The sequence below is a fragment of the Marmota flaviventris genome, chromosome 5 (assembly GCF_047511675.1).
Source record: "Marmota flaviventris isolate mMarFla1 chromosome 5, mMarFla1.hap1, whole genome shotgun sequence".
Lineage (NCBI taxonomy): Eukaryota > Metazoa > Chordata > Mammalia > Rodentia > Sciuridae > Marmota > Marmota flaviventris.
The window spans coordinates 26,153,664-26,171,776 of NC_092502.1; the positions used below are offsets into that span (position 1 = coordinate 26,153,664).

At 35.8% G+C, this 18,113-nt stretch overlaps 1 protein-coding gene across 3 annotated transcripts in view; it reads left to right on the forward strand.

Moving 5' to 3' along the window:
• The window catches only part of Fam114a2 (family with sequence similarity 114 member A2), a 31,956-nt gene extending 14,141 nt beyond the window's left edge, over positions 1-17,815 (forward strand). For 2 of the 3 annotated variants that reach the window (XM_027938679.2, XM_027938681.3), the window contains exons 9-15: positions 464-543; positions 3,136-3,171; positions 8,081-8,203; positions 8,741-8,880; positions 10,603-10,675; positions 14,596-14,649; positions 16,681-17,815. In XM_027938679.2, coding sequence (XP_027794480.1) covers positions 464-543; positions 3,136-3,171; positions 8,081-8,203; positions 8,741-8,880; positions 10,603-10,675; positions 14,596-14,649; positions 16,681-16,815 — 641 coding nt within the window. In that variant the 3' untranslated portion in view covers positions 16,816-17,815. The remainder of the gene's footprint in view (positions 1-463; positions 544-3,135; positions 3,172-8,080; positions 8,204-8,740; positions 8,881-10,602; positions 10,676-14,595; positions 14,650-16,680) is intronic. The other variant, XM_027938682.2, reaches the window with a different exon arrangement.
• Positions 17,816-18,113: the final 298 nt, after the last annotated feature.

Sequence of the window (18,113 nt, forward strand, 5' to 3'; positions counted from 1 at the left end):
TAACTGTTCTCATCTTTTGTGACTCAAATTCCATTTCCTTGGAAGCACATGCACAGTATCTGTTTAATTAGTGCTCTACCTTCACCATTTCTTCATTATGGGATGTAATGCAAAGAACACCGGGAGCGGGGAGGGCCAAGGTTTGACTACTATTGCTGTGCAATCTTGTGGAGATCACTTCATCTTTTCAAGTTCTTGTTCTTCAACTCTAAAATGGGGTAATGACACTTTTTTTTTTTTTACAAGCTTATTTAAAACATTCATTGATATAATATACATTAAAAAAAAAAAAGAAGATTCTGTGTAAGCACTGAAACTCCAAGCTCATGTAAATTGCTGCTGCTGCGGCTGCTACTATTGTTATTAATACTACTGCTACTGCTACCACTCCTCTTCCTTCTCACCCTCCTCTTGTTCCTCAGTAGTTTTTCTGGAATGTTTTACACGGGACTTGGTTTTGTAGGGGATGAAGATTTTACCAAAGAGGTAACAGAGCTGTTTTCTCAACTGCACGTCTCCTCCAAACCAGAGAAACTTGCCAGGGTAAGTTGTTACTTTTTGGTAATTTTTATTATTTTATCTTAAATAGTTTAGTAGAAAAGACCATAAGATCATAAATTCTGGCCAGGGGCGTCATCAAAATTAAGGATATATTATCAACATACCCAGAAAAGTGTTCCACACCTTCCTGCCTCCTGTTCTCCCCAGGGTGGTGGGCTGAATCTGTATCCACCTCTGCCAACACGTCCTATCCTCACCTGTTATCATTTGGGATGCTTTGCTTATCTGAAAGCTTAATTTAGGCCAGAGTGTTTGTAATTTGAAGTTGGCACTACTGACCGAATTTCATGATACCAAAGGGCAAGCCTCTGTTGAGGGCTCATTGATCTCAGGGCTTTGCAGAGATGATGAGTATGACTTGAGGCTGTCATTTCCCAAAGCTCAATGACTCAGATAATGACCATTTAGCATGTGGAAATGAAGAGTCTCAGGCCAAAATCTTAGTCTTTGGTGATGAGTTCTGAGCTGTCTTCAATACATCTGGAACATACACTTTATCAAAGCTCAGAGTGAATATGGATCCATTCTTTCCTTCTCTCCTTTATAAAAATAGAATATTCCTTAAAAAAAATAGAATATTCCTTATTCAGGGGTTTATCTTATGTTTTCTCATGCTTAAAGTTAGGCTATGCATTCCAAAGGCCAAAATGCCCTGGGAATGGATCATGCCCAGTTCCAGTGGATCATGGGCTCCTTCCTGCCTCTACACCCATCTCTCGCAGGATTGAGAAATATTTCAGTATTAATCAGCTGGGGGCACACATTGCTTCCTGGCCAGAGGGCTGATAGCCATTCTGTCTTCAACATACTCATCTTCTCTCCCATACCCCAGGGTAAGGAATATGAAGCTTAGTGTTTTATCCCAGTCTCCCATGATCACTGGAAATATTGTATTCTCCAGGAAAGTTTTTCACACCATTCTTAAGCAGCTCATCTTCCTCATCTTAATTGTAGTCCCTTACCATAGTATTTTCAATCTTGCATTACAGTATTTTTTTATGAAATAATATGAAACAGAAATGTTGCAGAAGTAGTATAAGCAAATGTTCATGTACCTTTTATGCAGATACACTGTTGTTAACATTTTACCTTATTTACTTAATCATTTCTGCTTACACATACACATGTATGCATGCACACACCCCTCATTTTTGTAACCATTTGAAAGTTGTAAACATCATAGCTCTTTACTCCTAAATAATTCAATATATATTTCTAAAAGGATATGAATATCTTCTTGCATAGCTAAAGTATAGTTTCCATCTTCAGTAAATTTAATGTTAATACTGTACTTTCATTTACTCTGTTGTTCTTATTCCAGTTTTGTCAGGTGATTCAGTGATATTCTTCATATCACATATTTTCTTCTGACACCAGAGCCAGTTCATGGTCATGACTTGTATTTAATTGTTGTGTACTTTTAATCCCTTTAATCTGAAATATTTTCTCATCCTTTCTTTGTCTTTTATGACATTGACATTTTTGAAAAATACACACTTCCCTCTCTTTATAAAAAGAGAATATTCCTTATTTCTGGGGCTTATCCAATGTTTTCTTTTGCTGGAAGTTAAGCTGTGCATTCCTATGGCCAGACTGCTCCATAAGGGATGGCCTGTCTTGCCCAGGGTATCAGATTTAAAGGCTCATGATGTCCATCTGCTCCTTACTGGTGATGTGTTGTCTGATTTCTCTTTGTAGAATCATAATTTATTTTCATTTGCTTCTAATATGCTTTCTGTGGAGATATACTTTAAGACCCCACAAATATCTTGCTTTTCATCATAATTTCCCTCCTAAATTTAGCTTCTATTTATAATTCTTGTTGCAACAGTCTTTATTGTGAGGATTGCAAAGTGATATTTTTCTAGCCTCAGCACACTCTCCACATTTACCAGTTGGCTTTGAGCATTCTTCATTTTTATCAAGAGCTCTGTCCCCATTTTGTTTTCTTCCTTCCTTTTTTTTTTTTTTTTTTCTATTATTGGTATGATTTTGTGGATTTTGACTTTTTCTTCATTGGTTTGCAGTTCAACTCTGCCTCAGTTATTTTTTTTTTTTGAGAGAGAGGGAGAGAGAAAGAGAGAATTTTTTAATATTTATTTTTTAGTTTTTGGCGGATACAACATCTTTGTTTGTATGTGGTGCTGAGGATCGAACCCGGGCCACATGCATGCCAGGCGAGCATGCTACCGCTTGAGCCACATCCCCAGCCCAGCGTCAGTTATTTTGATGTTCATATTGTCCTTCAGGCTGGCTCCTCTGTGACACGCCCTATCAATTCTTTATTTTCTGGCATAGCAAGGTAGTATAGACTCATCTTGTACCCTCCATTTCAGCCCTGGAATTAGCTATTCTTTCAAGAATCCACAGTTCCTTTTTAGTGTTATAGATCATGACTAAGTGTCCTCATTGCTATTGGGGTGTCTGTCTCTAGGCTCTGTCAGTACAGCTAGGAGATATACTTAGGTACACACATACATGTATATGTGTAGATACATAAATATGCTCATATGTGTACATTATTTTAGGAATTGATTTCATGCTAGTAACTCCAATTTTAATCTGCTCCCACAGGGTTTGTCCTTGCCTTTTCCTAGACCTTCTTCCACAGTAAGAACCTTATCTCCCAACAATACTAGCAAATATTCTTAATAATTTAATGCATTTGTAATAATTTCATTGTTTTGCCCATACTATTATAAATCAACCTACAGAAAGAATTTATGATTTGTTTGCTGTCCCCTAGAGTATTAACGTGCTTCCAGAAGTCAAAACTATACAAAAAATATACTCAGAAAAGTGCAATTACCTCCCAAGTCTCTACTACTGCCTTCTTTTTTATATGTTCAGCTTCCTTGTTTTCTGGCTTGTACTTCCTTTTCTTTTTTGTAAAGATAAGCAGATATCTCTTTCTTACACAAAAATTAACATACTCTATATGTGCTTTAGCACTCTATTTAACATTGTGCATATGTATTTTCATAGCTTTTTTTTTTTTGATGGGGAGAGTACTGAGAATTGAACCCAGAGGAAATTCACCACTGAGCTACATCCCTAGCGCTTTAAATTTTTTTTTTAAATTTTAAGACAGGGTCTCACTAAGTTGCTTAGGGCCTTGCTAAAGTTACTGAGGCTGGCCTCAAACTTATGATCCTCCTGTCTCAGCTTCCCAAGCTGCTTTGATTACAGACATGCACCACTGCATCCAGCTTTTCATACCTTTTTAAAATATATCTTACCTCCTAACGTAAATCTTAATTTTTTGAAGTCACGATCTATACATATATGTAAAGTCCCAGCTCTATACCTCTTATAATCTGTGTGACCTTGAGCAAGTTGCTTAACCTTTCTTTGCCTCAATTTCTCTATTTATGAGGTGGAATAATATAGAATTCTTATGAGAATTAAATGTGTTAATATACACAAAACTCTTCAAAAATGCATGATTCATTGTGAATAATGCTCACTTTGATGGCATCACAGAAGCTAGCTGATGTCTAGTACATTCAGATGTTCCATAAGCAAGCATATATTCAGTTAACCTTCATTATGCTAGGTATTTATCTAGGTGCTAGGGAAATAATGAGAAAGACAGTTTCCATGTTCTTATAAATCACACTAATAAACAAATATGTTTAAAATAACAGTTATCTGTGTGTTAGTTCTAGCTACTCTCTGAAAGCAGTCTATTTAAATTTGGGGCATTGAGATTTAAGATGTAGGATAAAGATCAGCCAAGGTCTGATTGTTCCCGTATGTGTGATAAAGGGAAAAGAGCACTGAAGTAGAATCTGGGAATATGATTCTAATTCTCATTTGGACACTCACATATGTTATGACCTTGGTAAATCCCATTCCTTCTTCAGGCCATATTATTTCTCAGTTGGAAAAAATCAGTTGTTGGAAAAGCTGAGCTCAAAGGTGCCTTTTAACTCCTAAGATTCCAGATCTCACCAGTGGGAAGTTCTAGGCTGAATCATGGAAGTGGATGACAGTTTTGGAAAAGGCTGAAAAATTATCCTAAACTGGCACAGTAGTTCATAATGACTTCACTTAATGTACTATAAGAGAGGTCATTTGGGTATGTACTATGCCTACTAAAATATCTCCTTTAATATATTAAATGTATGCTATCAGTTTTCTTTTTTTTAAAATGTGGCTTTATTGCTTTCTATTAAAATCTCAGATAAATTAATTCTTAGTTTTTTTCTCATTTTATCTCTTCAAAGAAATTACAAAGAATTTCACTTACAGTTTGGAATATTAGGCAACTATTAGGATTCCTTCCAGTTAGGATTCCTTCCAGTTTCCTATGTCACTCTTCTATAAAACTCACCACTCTGACCTCGTCTCCTGTCATGTTCCCCCATCCTCTATATTCTTCCCATACTGGCCTTTGTTCTGTTCCTCAAATATACCAAGCTGCTTTCCCTGTGCTTATGGGTGTCTTTACCTAAATATTTGTATGTTCGACCCCTTTTTACCCTCCACAGTGCAGCTCAAATTTTACTCCTCAAAGACCTTTCCTAACCACTCAAATTCAAGCCACCGTCTGCTCATCTAATCCTATACTCTCTATTATCCCATTTTATTTTATTTATGCATGTGTTTATTTGCTTTCTTATTAATTATCTTCCCTCTCAAGAATAAAGAAGAGCAGATCCCTAGTTTGGATCATTCATTAGTGAATCTGTAGCACCTAGCACAGTATGCAGTATATATTTATAATAAATGAATGAATAAATGCCTGCATCCTGTGTACTGTGATCTTGCTAGATATCTCAGATTTTGCTCTGCACTTTGAGTTTTCCTGATTCTGAACCTTTGTTTAGGTTATTCTGTTTGGTTTTGTGCACTTGAGAGGTTAATGCTTAAGTAATGGGAAGGTTTGGGTTACAGCCAGATTATTCCTGTAAGTTCTTGTTAGAGGTTCTATGCCATAGGGGCAAGGATCCTGAAATGAATGTCTGGATATACACTTGTTTTGTAGCCTCGCACGCAACCCTACCTGGGCTGAGTAATAAAACCTGTGATTCTCTGTTAGAATAACTCTCAAGGTTGTTTGTAAATTCCTATTACCAGGTTACAGCCTTAAATATATTCTGTCTATATAAAGTTAAGTGAATGCTTTCATTTAATGACAGTAAATGCTTCTTGAGAAACCAGGAAACTTTTTCTTTTTTTAAATGCCTCCACATTTAATTTTCTTTTTTTAATTAGTTGCTCATGACAATACAATGATCTTGACATATCATACATTTGATTCAAATGGGGTATGAATTCTCATTTTTCCATGTGTACTGGTTGCAGGATCACATTGGTTATACGGCCACGTATATACATACAGCAGTACTAGTGTCTATTTTATTCTGCTGTCCTTCCTATCCCCCCCTTCCCTCCCCTCCCCTCCCATCACCTCTCTCTACCCAATCTACTGTGACTGCTTTCTCTCTCTTTTTTTTTCCTTCCCCCTCACATCATCATACATGTATTTTGTATAACAAAGAGGGTCTCCTTCCATCTTCCGTGCAATTCTCCTTCTCCCTCCCATTCCCTCCCCCCTCTCTTCCCTATTTAATGGTAATCTTCTTCTCATGCTCTTCCTCCCTACTCTTATTTTGAGTCACCCACTTTATATCAGAGAAGACATTCGGCATTTGTTTTTTAGGGATTGGCTAACTTCACTTAGCATAATCTGCTCTAATGCCATCCATTTCCCTGCAAATGCCATGATCTTGTTATTTTTTAGTGCTGTGTAATATTCCATTGTGTATGAATGCCACATTTTTTTTTATCCATTCATCTGTTGAAGGGCATATAGGTTAGTTCCACAGTCTAGCTATTTTATCTACAAATTACAGAAAGTCAAGTCAGACTTCCCTAAGAGGAGAATTCAATAGCCAAAAACACTAGACAATCAAGGGGCAAGAATGGCTTCAGGCATGACTCTACTCAGGAACCTCTATCTTGGCTCTGCTTTATTTTGCTTTGGCTTCATTCTTAAGGATCCTTCCCACGTAGTGATAAAATAACCACTAGCAGTTTCAGGTTGATTTTTTTGACCCCCATTTGAATAACTCCAACAGAAAGAGTACTTTCCAGCAAGCATTTTGAATACATTGTTTTCAGCAGAGGTAAGGGATGGACATAAGAATCTAGGAGTTAGCAGCAAGTCAGGGATAGTTAAAAATCACTGGAGTAGAGTGAATGTAGATGCCCAAAGAGAGGAAGTAGAGTGAGACATGTAGAAAGTAAAGGCAAGAACTCCAGATAATGATGTTTAAGGACTGTCCAAGTAGGATCAGTACATACAAGAGACTAAGGAGGTGTGATTATAAAGATAGGTGGAGAACCAGATAATAGTGGTGTTACAAAAACCAAAGAACTAGAAACCACATCGAGTTTCATTATTAGGAGAATGGTATATGTATAAAATGACATACTACATAGAAATAAATAAGAATGGGCTGTAAATACACAAAACAACATGGATAAATATAACTGACATTTGTTGTGCATTAAGTAGCCCTACACAAATTAGGGTAAGTGGGCTTTCTGAGGGTGGTAGGAATGAGATCTGATTCTCATTTTCACAGGCATATATACATGTAAACTGTGTGTGTGTGTGTGTGTGTGTGTGTGGTGGTGATTGGACCCAGGATCTGTGCATGCTAGGCAAGTGCTTCATCACTGAGCTAAATCCCCAGCCCACATGTAATATTTCTTGAACTGTACTCTGAAGATTTGTACACTTTATTATTGTGGGAACAAATGCATGGAGTACTGCATACATGGCATACATTAAGGGCATCTGAGTGGCAGGCCACTTCCCTAGTGCTTGGTGTGTGAGCGGCAGACCTCTTACCCCGTAGGCACATCCCTGGGTGTGAGGCCATGTGTTGCTGTCCCAGGGCTTGCTCCACGGCCTGCTCCTCGATTGGTCATAGGAGTAGAATGAATGTAGATGCCCAAAGAGAGGAAGTGAAGTGAAACATGTAGAAAGTAAAGGCAAGAATTCCAGATAATGATGTTTAAGGACTGTCCAAGTAGGATCAGTACATACAATCACAGTTAGCAAGAAATTGTGTTGATGGCTGCCTATAATCTGCCTAGCTACTGCCTGAGTATATATCCATGGTAACTATGCGATAAAATCAGACCTGCTTCCAGCTTGGTCTCTGAAGGTCTTGATTAGTGACTCTGCAGCCACAGTCTCCTCAACCCTGTTCCATGGACCGCCTCGCTGGACGAGAGAGAGCCCACATATTATATGTAAGTTATACCTCAGTTGGAAATAAAAAGCCAAAGAATCAAGGGAATTTTGAAAAGAAATGAGTATACGCGGTGCCAAGTGTCCACAGTTCTTGCCTAGTAAGATAAGGACTGCAACACTAGATGGTATGATCAGCTGAGAAAGAGAGTGCTGACTTCCAGGATGCTAATGTTTTCGTGGTAGGTGCAGAATAATCTCGGTGAGCTGAATTGAATTGCTGGTGTGCAATAACCTTTCCTTATTTAGGCAAGAAGTACTGCCTACGAATGGATCAGGGCATTTCCGACCACACCATTAGCAAAGAAAGAAGAAGAAGAAAAACAGTCAGAGACAGAAAATACTGAAGAAGTCAATAAAAATTCAATAGAGGTAAACAAAGCAACTAAGCTTTTTTTTTTTTTAATAGATTTGAGATGTGGGTATTACAATTGAGGACCCAGTGTCCTTCTGTTTTGTTGAACTGCTATCCATCATTTCAACCTCGTGAAGCCAAATTGTAGTATCTTAGTTTCAGGCACTAGAAGTAACCCAGAAGTAGAGAGAGAGAATGCAAGTAAGCGTGCGCACAAATACAACAAAAGGGTGCATGTGTGTTTGGTCCCAAGGAGAGTTCCCAGAAAGGGCCACCAGATGCTTAATGTAAATCTTTTGGCCAAAACTTAGTCACACCCGACTCTAGGGGAGCCTCTGTTTTTTTAAAATTTTTTAGTCATGACTGTAGCTGTAAAAGTACATCACTACTGTGGAAGAAGATGAGAAAGCTTATTAAAGAGTGACTCTACTCTCAAAATATTGAATTATTCAGAATGAAAGAAGCAAGGTGGTGTCATTGCCTTGCAGATTAAAAACAAAAAACTAAAACCTAATGTTTTATTTTGTTGTGCTTTCTTTTGTTTTTCCATTCAGGATATCCATGCATTTGCAATTCGCAGCCTAGCAGAATTGACTGCCTGCTCTATTGAACTATTTCACAAAACAGCAGCGTTAGTTCTGCATGGTGGGAAGCAGGAAGTGACAGCCATAGAAAGGAGCCAGACTCTTTCCCAGTAAGTGTAATGAATATCTCTTAAAGATAAAAAGGGCTGGGACTGTGGCTTAATCCCCAATACGTATGTACGTATGTACATATGCATACATACATACATAAATAAAACGGCACTAATTGCTGAAAGAGTTTTCTTGGCTTAATTTCCAAAGTTTTTTTTTTTTCTCCCCTCCAGATTTTTTTATTGGTGCCTGATAGTTATATAAAATTAGTTTCCAAAATTTTTAGAAATGTCTATATCGTCTAGGTACTATTTATATCATATAATATTTGCATAGTAAAAGTTTTTTCATTTTAAGTGTTTTTTTCTTTTTACTGAACTATTGTATTATAAACCTGCCCTTTTTTATTAACCAACTCATGCTCTGAAAACTGTATTTTGCAGATTGTTAGTGTGAATAGGAATGGAATTTGACATAAGTGAAACAGAAAATAGTTCTAAGAACTTGAGTTTTTAGTTATTGAGTGCTAATTATATGTAGGCACCATGCTGCGGGATTCACATGTATTCTAATTTTTACAGTAACCCAAGGGATTAGTTCAGCTTTAACAAAGAGGAAATGCAGACTCAGAAAAGTTAAGTAATCTGCACAGGTTGTGCAACCTACGATTTAGACATAGGTCTGACTATGTCACACATCCATTCTTTTTTTCTGACCTTATTACTGATCTTGAGAAAAAAGTATTCAAAATATAATGTTAAGTAATCACAGGAGAAAGAAAAAAGGCCCAGTAGTTTCTAAATAGATCTCCTTATTTAAATGAGAATTTTTATTATGAAAAAAAATGTCCAATGTGTTAGAATTGGGAATGGCTACTGATATTCTCCAGACTGGCCTCTTCAGCAGCAGCAGCATGGTCCCTCTACGACATCCCATGGGGGGATTTTTTTGTTTTGTCTTGAACACCCTTAAGGATGAGAGTGACGCAGCTGTGATCGTGTGAAAAGTCGCTGTTCTTGCTACTCTGATTGTTCTTCCAGGCATATCTCATACCTGTACAGAATTCAGCTTTCTACTCAAATGCCACCTTCTCAAAGACACCTTTCTTCATCGTAGTCTAAAATAGCATCTCTCATCATTTTCTAGTCATTATTATCTGCTTTATGTAGCTCATATCACCACGTAGTAACATATATACATGTGTTTATACATATGTATACATATTCAAATATGTGTGTGTAATGTTTGTATGCTGTCTTCCTCTTAATTAGCAAGAAAGTTCAAATCCATGCAAACTAGTACTTTACTGACACATCTCCAGTGCTTAAAATAGTGCCTGGCATATAGAAGACTTTCCATAAACATTTTCTGTTTTAATTATATTTCTAAATGGAATGTTGGGTCTTTTAAGTATTGTGTCCTTTAATGCATTTTAGGTATTTTCTTCGATTTAACTAGTACTTTCTAGAGAATTTTGTAGGGAAATGTTTTTATAAGGCATGGACTTTCTCTTCCTGTAGCATGAATGTCTGCTCAGATGGATCTCCAATTACATTAGGAAGCTGATGTAGGCATATTTATACATTTGAAAGTTTCTTGTGTCACATTTCTTTAACTAAGTGATTTGTTTTCTTATGACAATTGTTAAATGTAACAGAGAGAGAGAGAGAAAGAGAGAGAGAGAGTGAGTGTGTGTGTGTGTGTGTGTGTAAGAGAGAGAGAGAGTGTGTTAGAGAGTGAGAGAGAAAAGAACCCTCCTGATTTTCTTCATTATTTTCTAGGATGACAATTGTATTGTGTAAAGAGTTGTCCTGTCTGTCTAAAGAGTTTACCACCTGCCTAACAACTGCTGGGGTAAGAATGGGATAATATCATATAACTGTTTTTTTAAACAGCTTAATTGAGATATAGTTGATGTGCTATAAAATTCAACTGTGTCAAGTATTCAATTCTATGGATTTTAGTGTATTTACAGAAATGTGCAGTAATTATTATGATAGAATTTTAGAACATTTTCATCATCCCCCCCTTCTAATCATAATATATTAGCAGTCACTCTTCATTTCTTTCTCTTCCTTACTCCCCCAACGCTGGTGATACAAATTTATTTTCTTTCTTTGTAAATTTACTTATTTTGGACAATTCATGTAAATGAAATCATATATTATGTGGTATTTTGTGTCTTGATTTCCTTCATTTAGCATAATGTTTTTGAGGTCTGTCCATGTTTTAGCATATCTCAATCAACATTTCATTTTTTTATACCTTTATTTTATTTATTTATTTTTATGTAGTGCTGAGAATAGAACCCTGTGCCTCACAAAGGCTACGCAAGTGCTCTTCCACTGAGCTACAACCCCAGCCTAGCATTTTATTTTTATTAGTGCATAGTACTCAATTTTATGGAGGTACATATGTATTTATGTGTTTGTATATATGTATACCTGTATACACATACATACATATATACCCATTTTTTTTATCTTCGTTTGATAGACATTTAGTGTATTTCCACTTTCTGACTGTAATTAATAATGTCATGAACAAGCATATATGACCTTTTGCATGAACATTTTCATTTCTCTTGGGTAGTTAGAAGTGGATTGCTCTGCTGTATGGTTAATAATAGCCCATTGAGTAACTGCCTAGTTGCTTTCCAAAGTGACTGCACAATATTGCATTGTCACCAGTGATGTAAGGGTTCTCCTTTTTCTACATCCTCATCAACACTTGTTATTGTCTTTTTAATTTTGACCATTTTAGTATATAAAGTGGTATCTCATTGTAACTTTGATTTGCATTTCTCTAATGGCTAATGATATTGAACATATTATCTTTTACTTGTTGGTCACCTGTGCAGTGTTGGAGAAATGTCTGCTCGAGTCCTTGGTGCACTTTTCCCCCATGTTTTAAGAGATGGGGTCTTACTGTGTTGTCGAGGCTGACCCTAAACTCATGGGCTGAAGTGACCCTCCTGCCCCAACCTCTTAAGTAGCTGGGACTATACTTGCATGCCACTGTGCTCACCTGGCTTATTTTTTTTTTTTTTTAATTGGACTGTTCTTTCTTTTTATTATTAATGTATAGGAGTTCTTTTTTTCTGAAGGTAAGTTTCTTACCAGATATTTTCTCTCAGCCATGGATTGTGGTTTCACTTTCTTGATAGTGTCTTTTGCACAAAAGTTTAAAAATCTCGATGAAATCAGATTCCCAGTATTCTCTTTTATCACTTGTGCTTTCTGTGTTATAGTATCTAAGAAATCATGAAGACTTACTTTTGTGCTTTCTTCTAAAAGTTTTGTTTTAGTTCTGGTGTCTGATCTGTTGTCTGATCCATTCTTTTTACCAATTTAATTGTCTTGGCCCCTTTCTGGACTCTCATTTATATTATGTTGATTTCTGTGTGAGTATCCTTATGTGAATACTATGTTGTCTTAATTAATGTAACTTTGAATCAAAAAGTATGATTCTAGCTGGGTAGGCTACTCAGGAGAATGAAGCAGGAGGATTACAAGTTTGAGGCCAACCTGGGCAGCTTAGTGAGAGCCTATCTCAAAATAAAATAAAAACGGGTGGTGATGTAGCTCAGTGGTAGAGTACTTGCCTAGTTTGTGCTAGGCCCTGGTTTAATTCCCAGTACTTCCCCTGCTCACCCCTCTCAAAAAAATATTTTCTTTTCCAAGCCATTTTAATCATTTGGACCCCAGGCATTTCCATATGAATTTTAGAGTCAGTTAAAGTTATGTCTAACTTATTCTTACAAACTCTTTTGTTCTCTCTTCTATGAAGTCTTCATTATGCTTTGTGCTTCCTAGACCTGTATTGAAAATATAGACCTTAATAAAATAACAAGCCCAAATTTTTTGCCCTGACTTTTAAAGAATAGCTTCTTAATTAGACACTGGTAACATTCATATTGTATAGTTGCTAGCCAGTGAGAGAGCTGTAATTAACATTAAAGTTGTTTTTTTTTTTTTTAAATTGGAATTACAAAAATTTACTGAAGGCATGTACCATGAATTAGGATAAATGAAGGCATTTTAATTGGTGTATTATTATACCTAATAGTGACATTCATTTTGCGTTATTCATACAGGCACATATCTGATCAGTTTTATTCCCCAGTACCTCCCCTCCTCTATCCTACTGATCCCTTTGTTCTATTTTACTGTTCTTTCTTCTGTTATTATTTTTTAATTAGAGCATTATAATTACATATAAATTCTGGATTCATTGTGGTAAACTCTTAAGGACTCAGCATAATTGAGTAGATTTTGCTCCCCATTCCTTTCTCTTTCTCCCTTTCAGTTCCCTTCTACTGTCTTTATCTCCCTTCCATTTTCATGATATCCCTTTTTTATTCCTTTTTATTTTCTTTAGCTTCCACATATGAGAGAAAATATTCAATCTTTGACTTTCTGAGTCTGGCTTATATCACTCAGCATATTCTCCAGTTCTGTTCCATCCATTTTCTGATAATTTCGTTCTTCTTTATGAAATGTGTATATACACCACATTTCCTTCATCCATTCGTCTCTTACAGACTCCTAGGTTGGTTGCATAACTTATCAAGGGCATTTTAATCAAGTAAATGAAAAAAACTTTATAGTAAGTATGAAGTGTGGTGGCAAAGTTACTATGGGGCCCTGAATTTGTTTTAATTAAGAACATGGCCCAAATTCTTAAATTTGAGATTAGATTATTCATAAGGGTAATCTTAGAATATAGCTCTTCTCTCTCTTTTTAGTATTTTGTTTCTATTTGCTGAAAAATTAAAAATGTTTAGTTGTGCTATAGAAAATACTGAATATGGAATGAAATTGCTTAATGGGATTTGCTCTGAAAATGTGGTGTGTGTGTGTGTGTGTGTGTGTGTGTGTGAAAGTTCCAGATAATGTTAGTATTTTTGGTAAATATATTTGAAACCATAAACTTGGGTTCCTTGGGGTCCAAGTCATGGGATAAAAATGTTCCTTATTTGGCTGCTGTGGTCTAAGAGAGGAGGGGAGAAGGAGGGAACTGCTGGACTTGGGGAGGGAGGGAGGCAGCATTTTGCCAGAGGTCCTGTGAAGACAAGAATGACGGGAGAAGAAGAATTTTGGCACTTAAGACGTAGGGGAAATTTCTTGTAAGAGTGTATGTGCAAACCAGAGTTAGTATTTTCTTTAAAAGATCTCTGGTTTCCTGAAATTAACTGTATAAGCCACAGTGTTTTGTACTTTAACAAAGTGAATCAGCTATAAAGTACTAACACATGTATTATATTTGCACTATTTATTTGCATGAAATGAGATTTTTCCAAACAGCCTGTCTTTAAAAAAAAAACAAAAAACTTTTTTTGAACACATGTTCTATATACGTTTTGTTTTCAAATTTTTCTAAAAGTTTGTGGTCAGATGTACCTTTCCCACTGTCTCATACAGAATGAGGGTACTTTTAAAAATTCATATAAAAAAAAAAACTATAAAGAGGGTGGGGGTATAGCTCAGTTGATAGAGTGCCTGCCTCACATGCACAAGGTCCTGGGTTCAATCTCCAGCACCACCAAAAAAACAAAACAAAACAAAAAAACCTACGAAGAAAAGTAATCCCAATTTGGATAGCAGAGAGTATAGAGAAAATTAAAAGCACTTAAAATTTCACTTTCCAGAGGTGAAATTTTCCTTTCTCTCAATCCAGATATCCTATGTTTATATTTGTGTGTTTCAAAGTGGGATTATATTCTACCTGTTGTTTAAGGTTATCTTCTGACAACATTGTATCCTTTATTCTAGATTAAAGAAAAGGCAGATGTCCTGAATCCATTAATCACTGCAGTCTTTCTAGAGGTTAGTAATAATTGTTTTTAAGTCTATGATTCCAAAGGCATTTTGTATTTATTAACTCTTATTAAGTCTTTAGCTTTTGACTTTTTTGGTTTTTTTTTCACCAGATTAGTAGTTTGGTGCAGATATGGACAAAGTGGTGTATGTTTGATGTGTATTTTATTGCAAGGCATAGAAGTTGAAGCTGCAGGATAATGTGGATTGGTAGGAGCAATTGGCTGTCCTTTTTTAGTCCCTTTCCCTTGACAGCTTAACATATAATTTCCAGTAATGAAATTACTTCTGGAGACCAGCTGGTAAACATGAAGGGATGAAATAGGCAAGCACTACTTTCTAAAGGACTAAAGCTTATGCAGAAGAGGTGTTTCAAACAAAACATTTTGTCATTTCCTTTCCAAACAATCTTAATTTTTTTTTTTTTTTTTTTTTTTGTCTAATAGGTACCTATGTTTACATAATCCTCATGGAGGGTTTAAGTCTCTGGAAAGGGATGGTGTGCAAGCATCCCATGACTGATTGTATTGCCTCCCTAGGGATGGTTTCTGGATACCATGTTTGAAGAACTGTTGTCTTGTAAATTAATTGTAAAGGCAACTTTAGACTTTTGATGATCTGTTTAAGACATATTATTTATCTTAGAGTAGGAAAGACAAAAATATTGATAATTGGTTAGGTTTTAAATATGAATTTTTTAATACTACTAGACTATTCTCCAGTTTTAAATTATTTAAAAATTACCATTAAAGAAATACTTTTAGTTTCTTAACTACACAGTTTTATTTAAGCAGTCTGAGGAACTCTTTTGATCACTTAAACAATTTTCTTTTTTTTTTGGTACTGGGTATTGAACTAGGGGGCACTTGACCACTGAGCCACATCCCCAGCCCTATTTTGTATTTTATTTAGAGACAGGGTCTCAGAGTTGCTTAGTGCCTTGCTTTTGCTGAGGCTGGCTTTGAACCCTCCATCCTCCTGCCTCAGCCTCTTGAGCTGCTGGGATTACAGGTGTGTGCCACCAAGCTCGGCTTAAACAATTTTTTAAAGGATAATTTTGAGATTTAGTAAATGGCAGAGTGGCAGAGTTGAAAGAACTTTGCAAACCAACAGCACAGTCCTGTCCTTGATTATCTTTGACTTGCTGTATAACACTGAATCAGAAATTTGCCCTTCTTGGTAACCTTATTATTTTTAAGTGCAAAATAAGAGATCTAACCAGATGATCTTTGGGGTGTTTTGGCTGGAAAATGTATTGTCAAATGTCACATTGAAGTTTATATCAAAGTACTAGACAATGATAAATCCAGAAAAGATGATCTTACTTGATATGAATTGCCTCTTGTTTTTTTTTTTTTTAGTTGATTGTTTTTGCTTACAGATTTGAAACACTTTTGTCTTTGAAGTAATACAATTTTATCTTAGTGTAATGAAGTATCTGTTGTTATTATTCTGGAAGGTGAGAGCTTGTTAGATATAAATGAAGTCTGGCAAACTCTGAGCATAATGATTTCATAGTGCTTCTCACAAACAGACATTTCTATCTATACTGTTTCATCTTTAAAGCAGTGTTCCTTGTTTATGTTTGTGAGCAGTTCTCTTGTATTAATGATTGCATTGAGGCCATCGAAGAAGAGCTACCATAATGGGCTGGAAATTCCATAGTGCAGGATTCATTCATAGATTCCTGAAAGCATCTTTCAGTAATTGACTACAGTGCTGTGACAGAAACTACCCACTCAATTAAGGAATAAATAAACGTTGCATGCCAAGTTTGAGCAGGATATCAAACAGCTACCATTTCTGATAGGCAAATTGGGAAAAAAAAATGCTAAATTCTTTTTTGGTACTGTGGTATCATCTCAAGAATTAGGTTTTTTTCCTCTAAAATAGAGTGTACTGCAGTAGTAAGGTCTGTGATCTTACTTGGCCGGCTACAAATTCATTTAGATTACAAATATTGATTTGTTTTATTATCTTATATTTGTTTTACGTGACTGTGATTATTTTCTTTTTTCTTGTTTTTTCAATCCCCCCCAGGCATCAAATAGTGCCTCTTACATCCAGGATGCCTTTCAGCTACTCTTACCTGTGCTGCAGATCTCTCTCATTGAGAACAGGACGGAATTACCCAGGCAGGAGCTACAAGTCCAGAGGCCTTTGCCAGAACATTGAAGAATAGAGAAGATTTGACCTGAGATTTGTGATGGCTAAGAAGTGCCACTTTCTTCAGGGTACCCCTGCAGAAATGAATGAGGAAGGTTATTTTAATATATAAAAATTCAGGCAGGAGAACAGGTTTAAAGAGGAAGTTTGTTTCTTCACTTGGCTGAAGTATTCAAATCCTCACACTATTCCCAGTTATTGACATATTATTTGAAAAAACACTTTGTGGAAAGTCCAAGAATATAAGCTCTAGGTAAAGTTTTAGTGGGACACTCAGGCAAAAATATTGATCTATTTTTGACATGCTGCAAAACACTAAAAATTTTCTCATGGATATAATCTGTAGCCCATGGATAAAATTGTTGTAAAAAACATGAGGAAAAATCCCTTAATTTGGCATTCTAGAATTTATGACATACTTGGTTTATTAATGCCATGTACTTTCTCCTTTCTAGAATAAAATCTATGGCTTTAAGAAAACTGAGCATATATAAACTCTAAAATGATTACCCTGTATCATGTGATTCTTGGAAATGGCTAGGAAGTTTCATTTACTCTTTAATTCTCAGTAGATATTTGACATTGAGGAGAAACTTGCAGTATTATACTTTTTCAGGCAAATGAACAAAGTATAACAGATTCCCCTTTGGCTTTAAATGACTCCCGTATCCCTTGATGACAAGCTTCAAGTCATAGGTGATTCTCTCCTCAACTGTATTTAAGACCAATAAGTGCAATTTAGAGAAACAGTTTCATATTTTAGATATTCTTTTTAAGTTGTTTTTCATGCATACCCCATAAGCAGGACAAATTCTGTCACAACCAACCCTAAATGAGTGTTGAGGCTCTTTTGTTAGTAGGGTTTTTGTTGTTTGAATATTGTTAAAGTGAGTCATAGTGTCCCATAGAAGTGATATTCATTTATAATAAGATTTAACCTCTAACACATTTTTCTTCTTTGTTTTAATTTGTTCTTTAGCATGGTTTTAAATACAACTTTTATCTTCTAGATCTTATGCCCTCTTTCTTTCTTCAACAACCAAAATATATTTTGATATCTATTCTTTTTAAAAAAGGTCTCCAACTTTGTGGTTTTTAATGATTCAAGTAACTTTTCTGTGAGCTCTGCCCCATTCTTATAACATGTTTAAAATAAAATATAATTGAACTGTTCATAAGTGTGATATTTCACAAATGTCAAGAATGAAAATCATCATTTACTTTATGTACTACAATATGTGCATTTTCATAAAAGGCTTAAAAATGAAGCATTCAGAAATGCCGATGTTATAAATAAATATTCATGC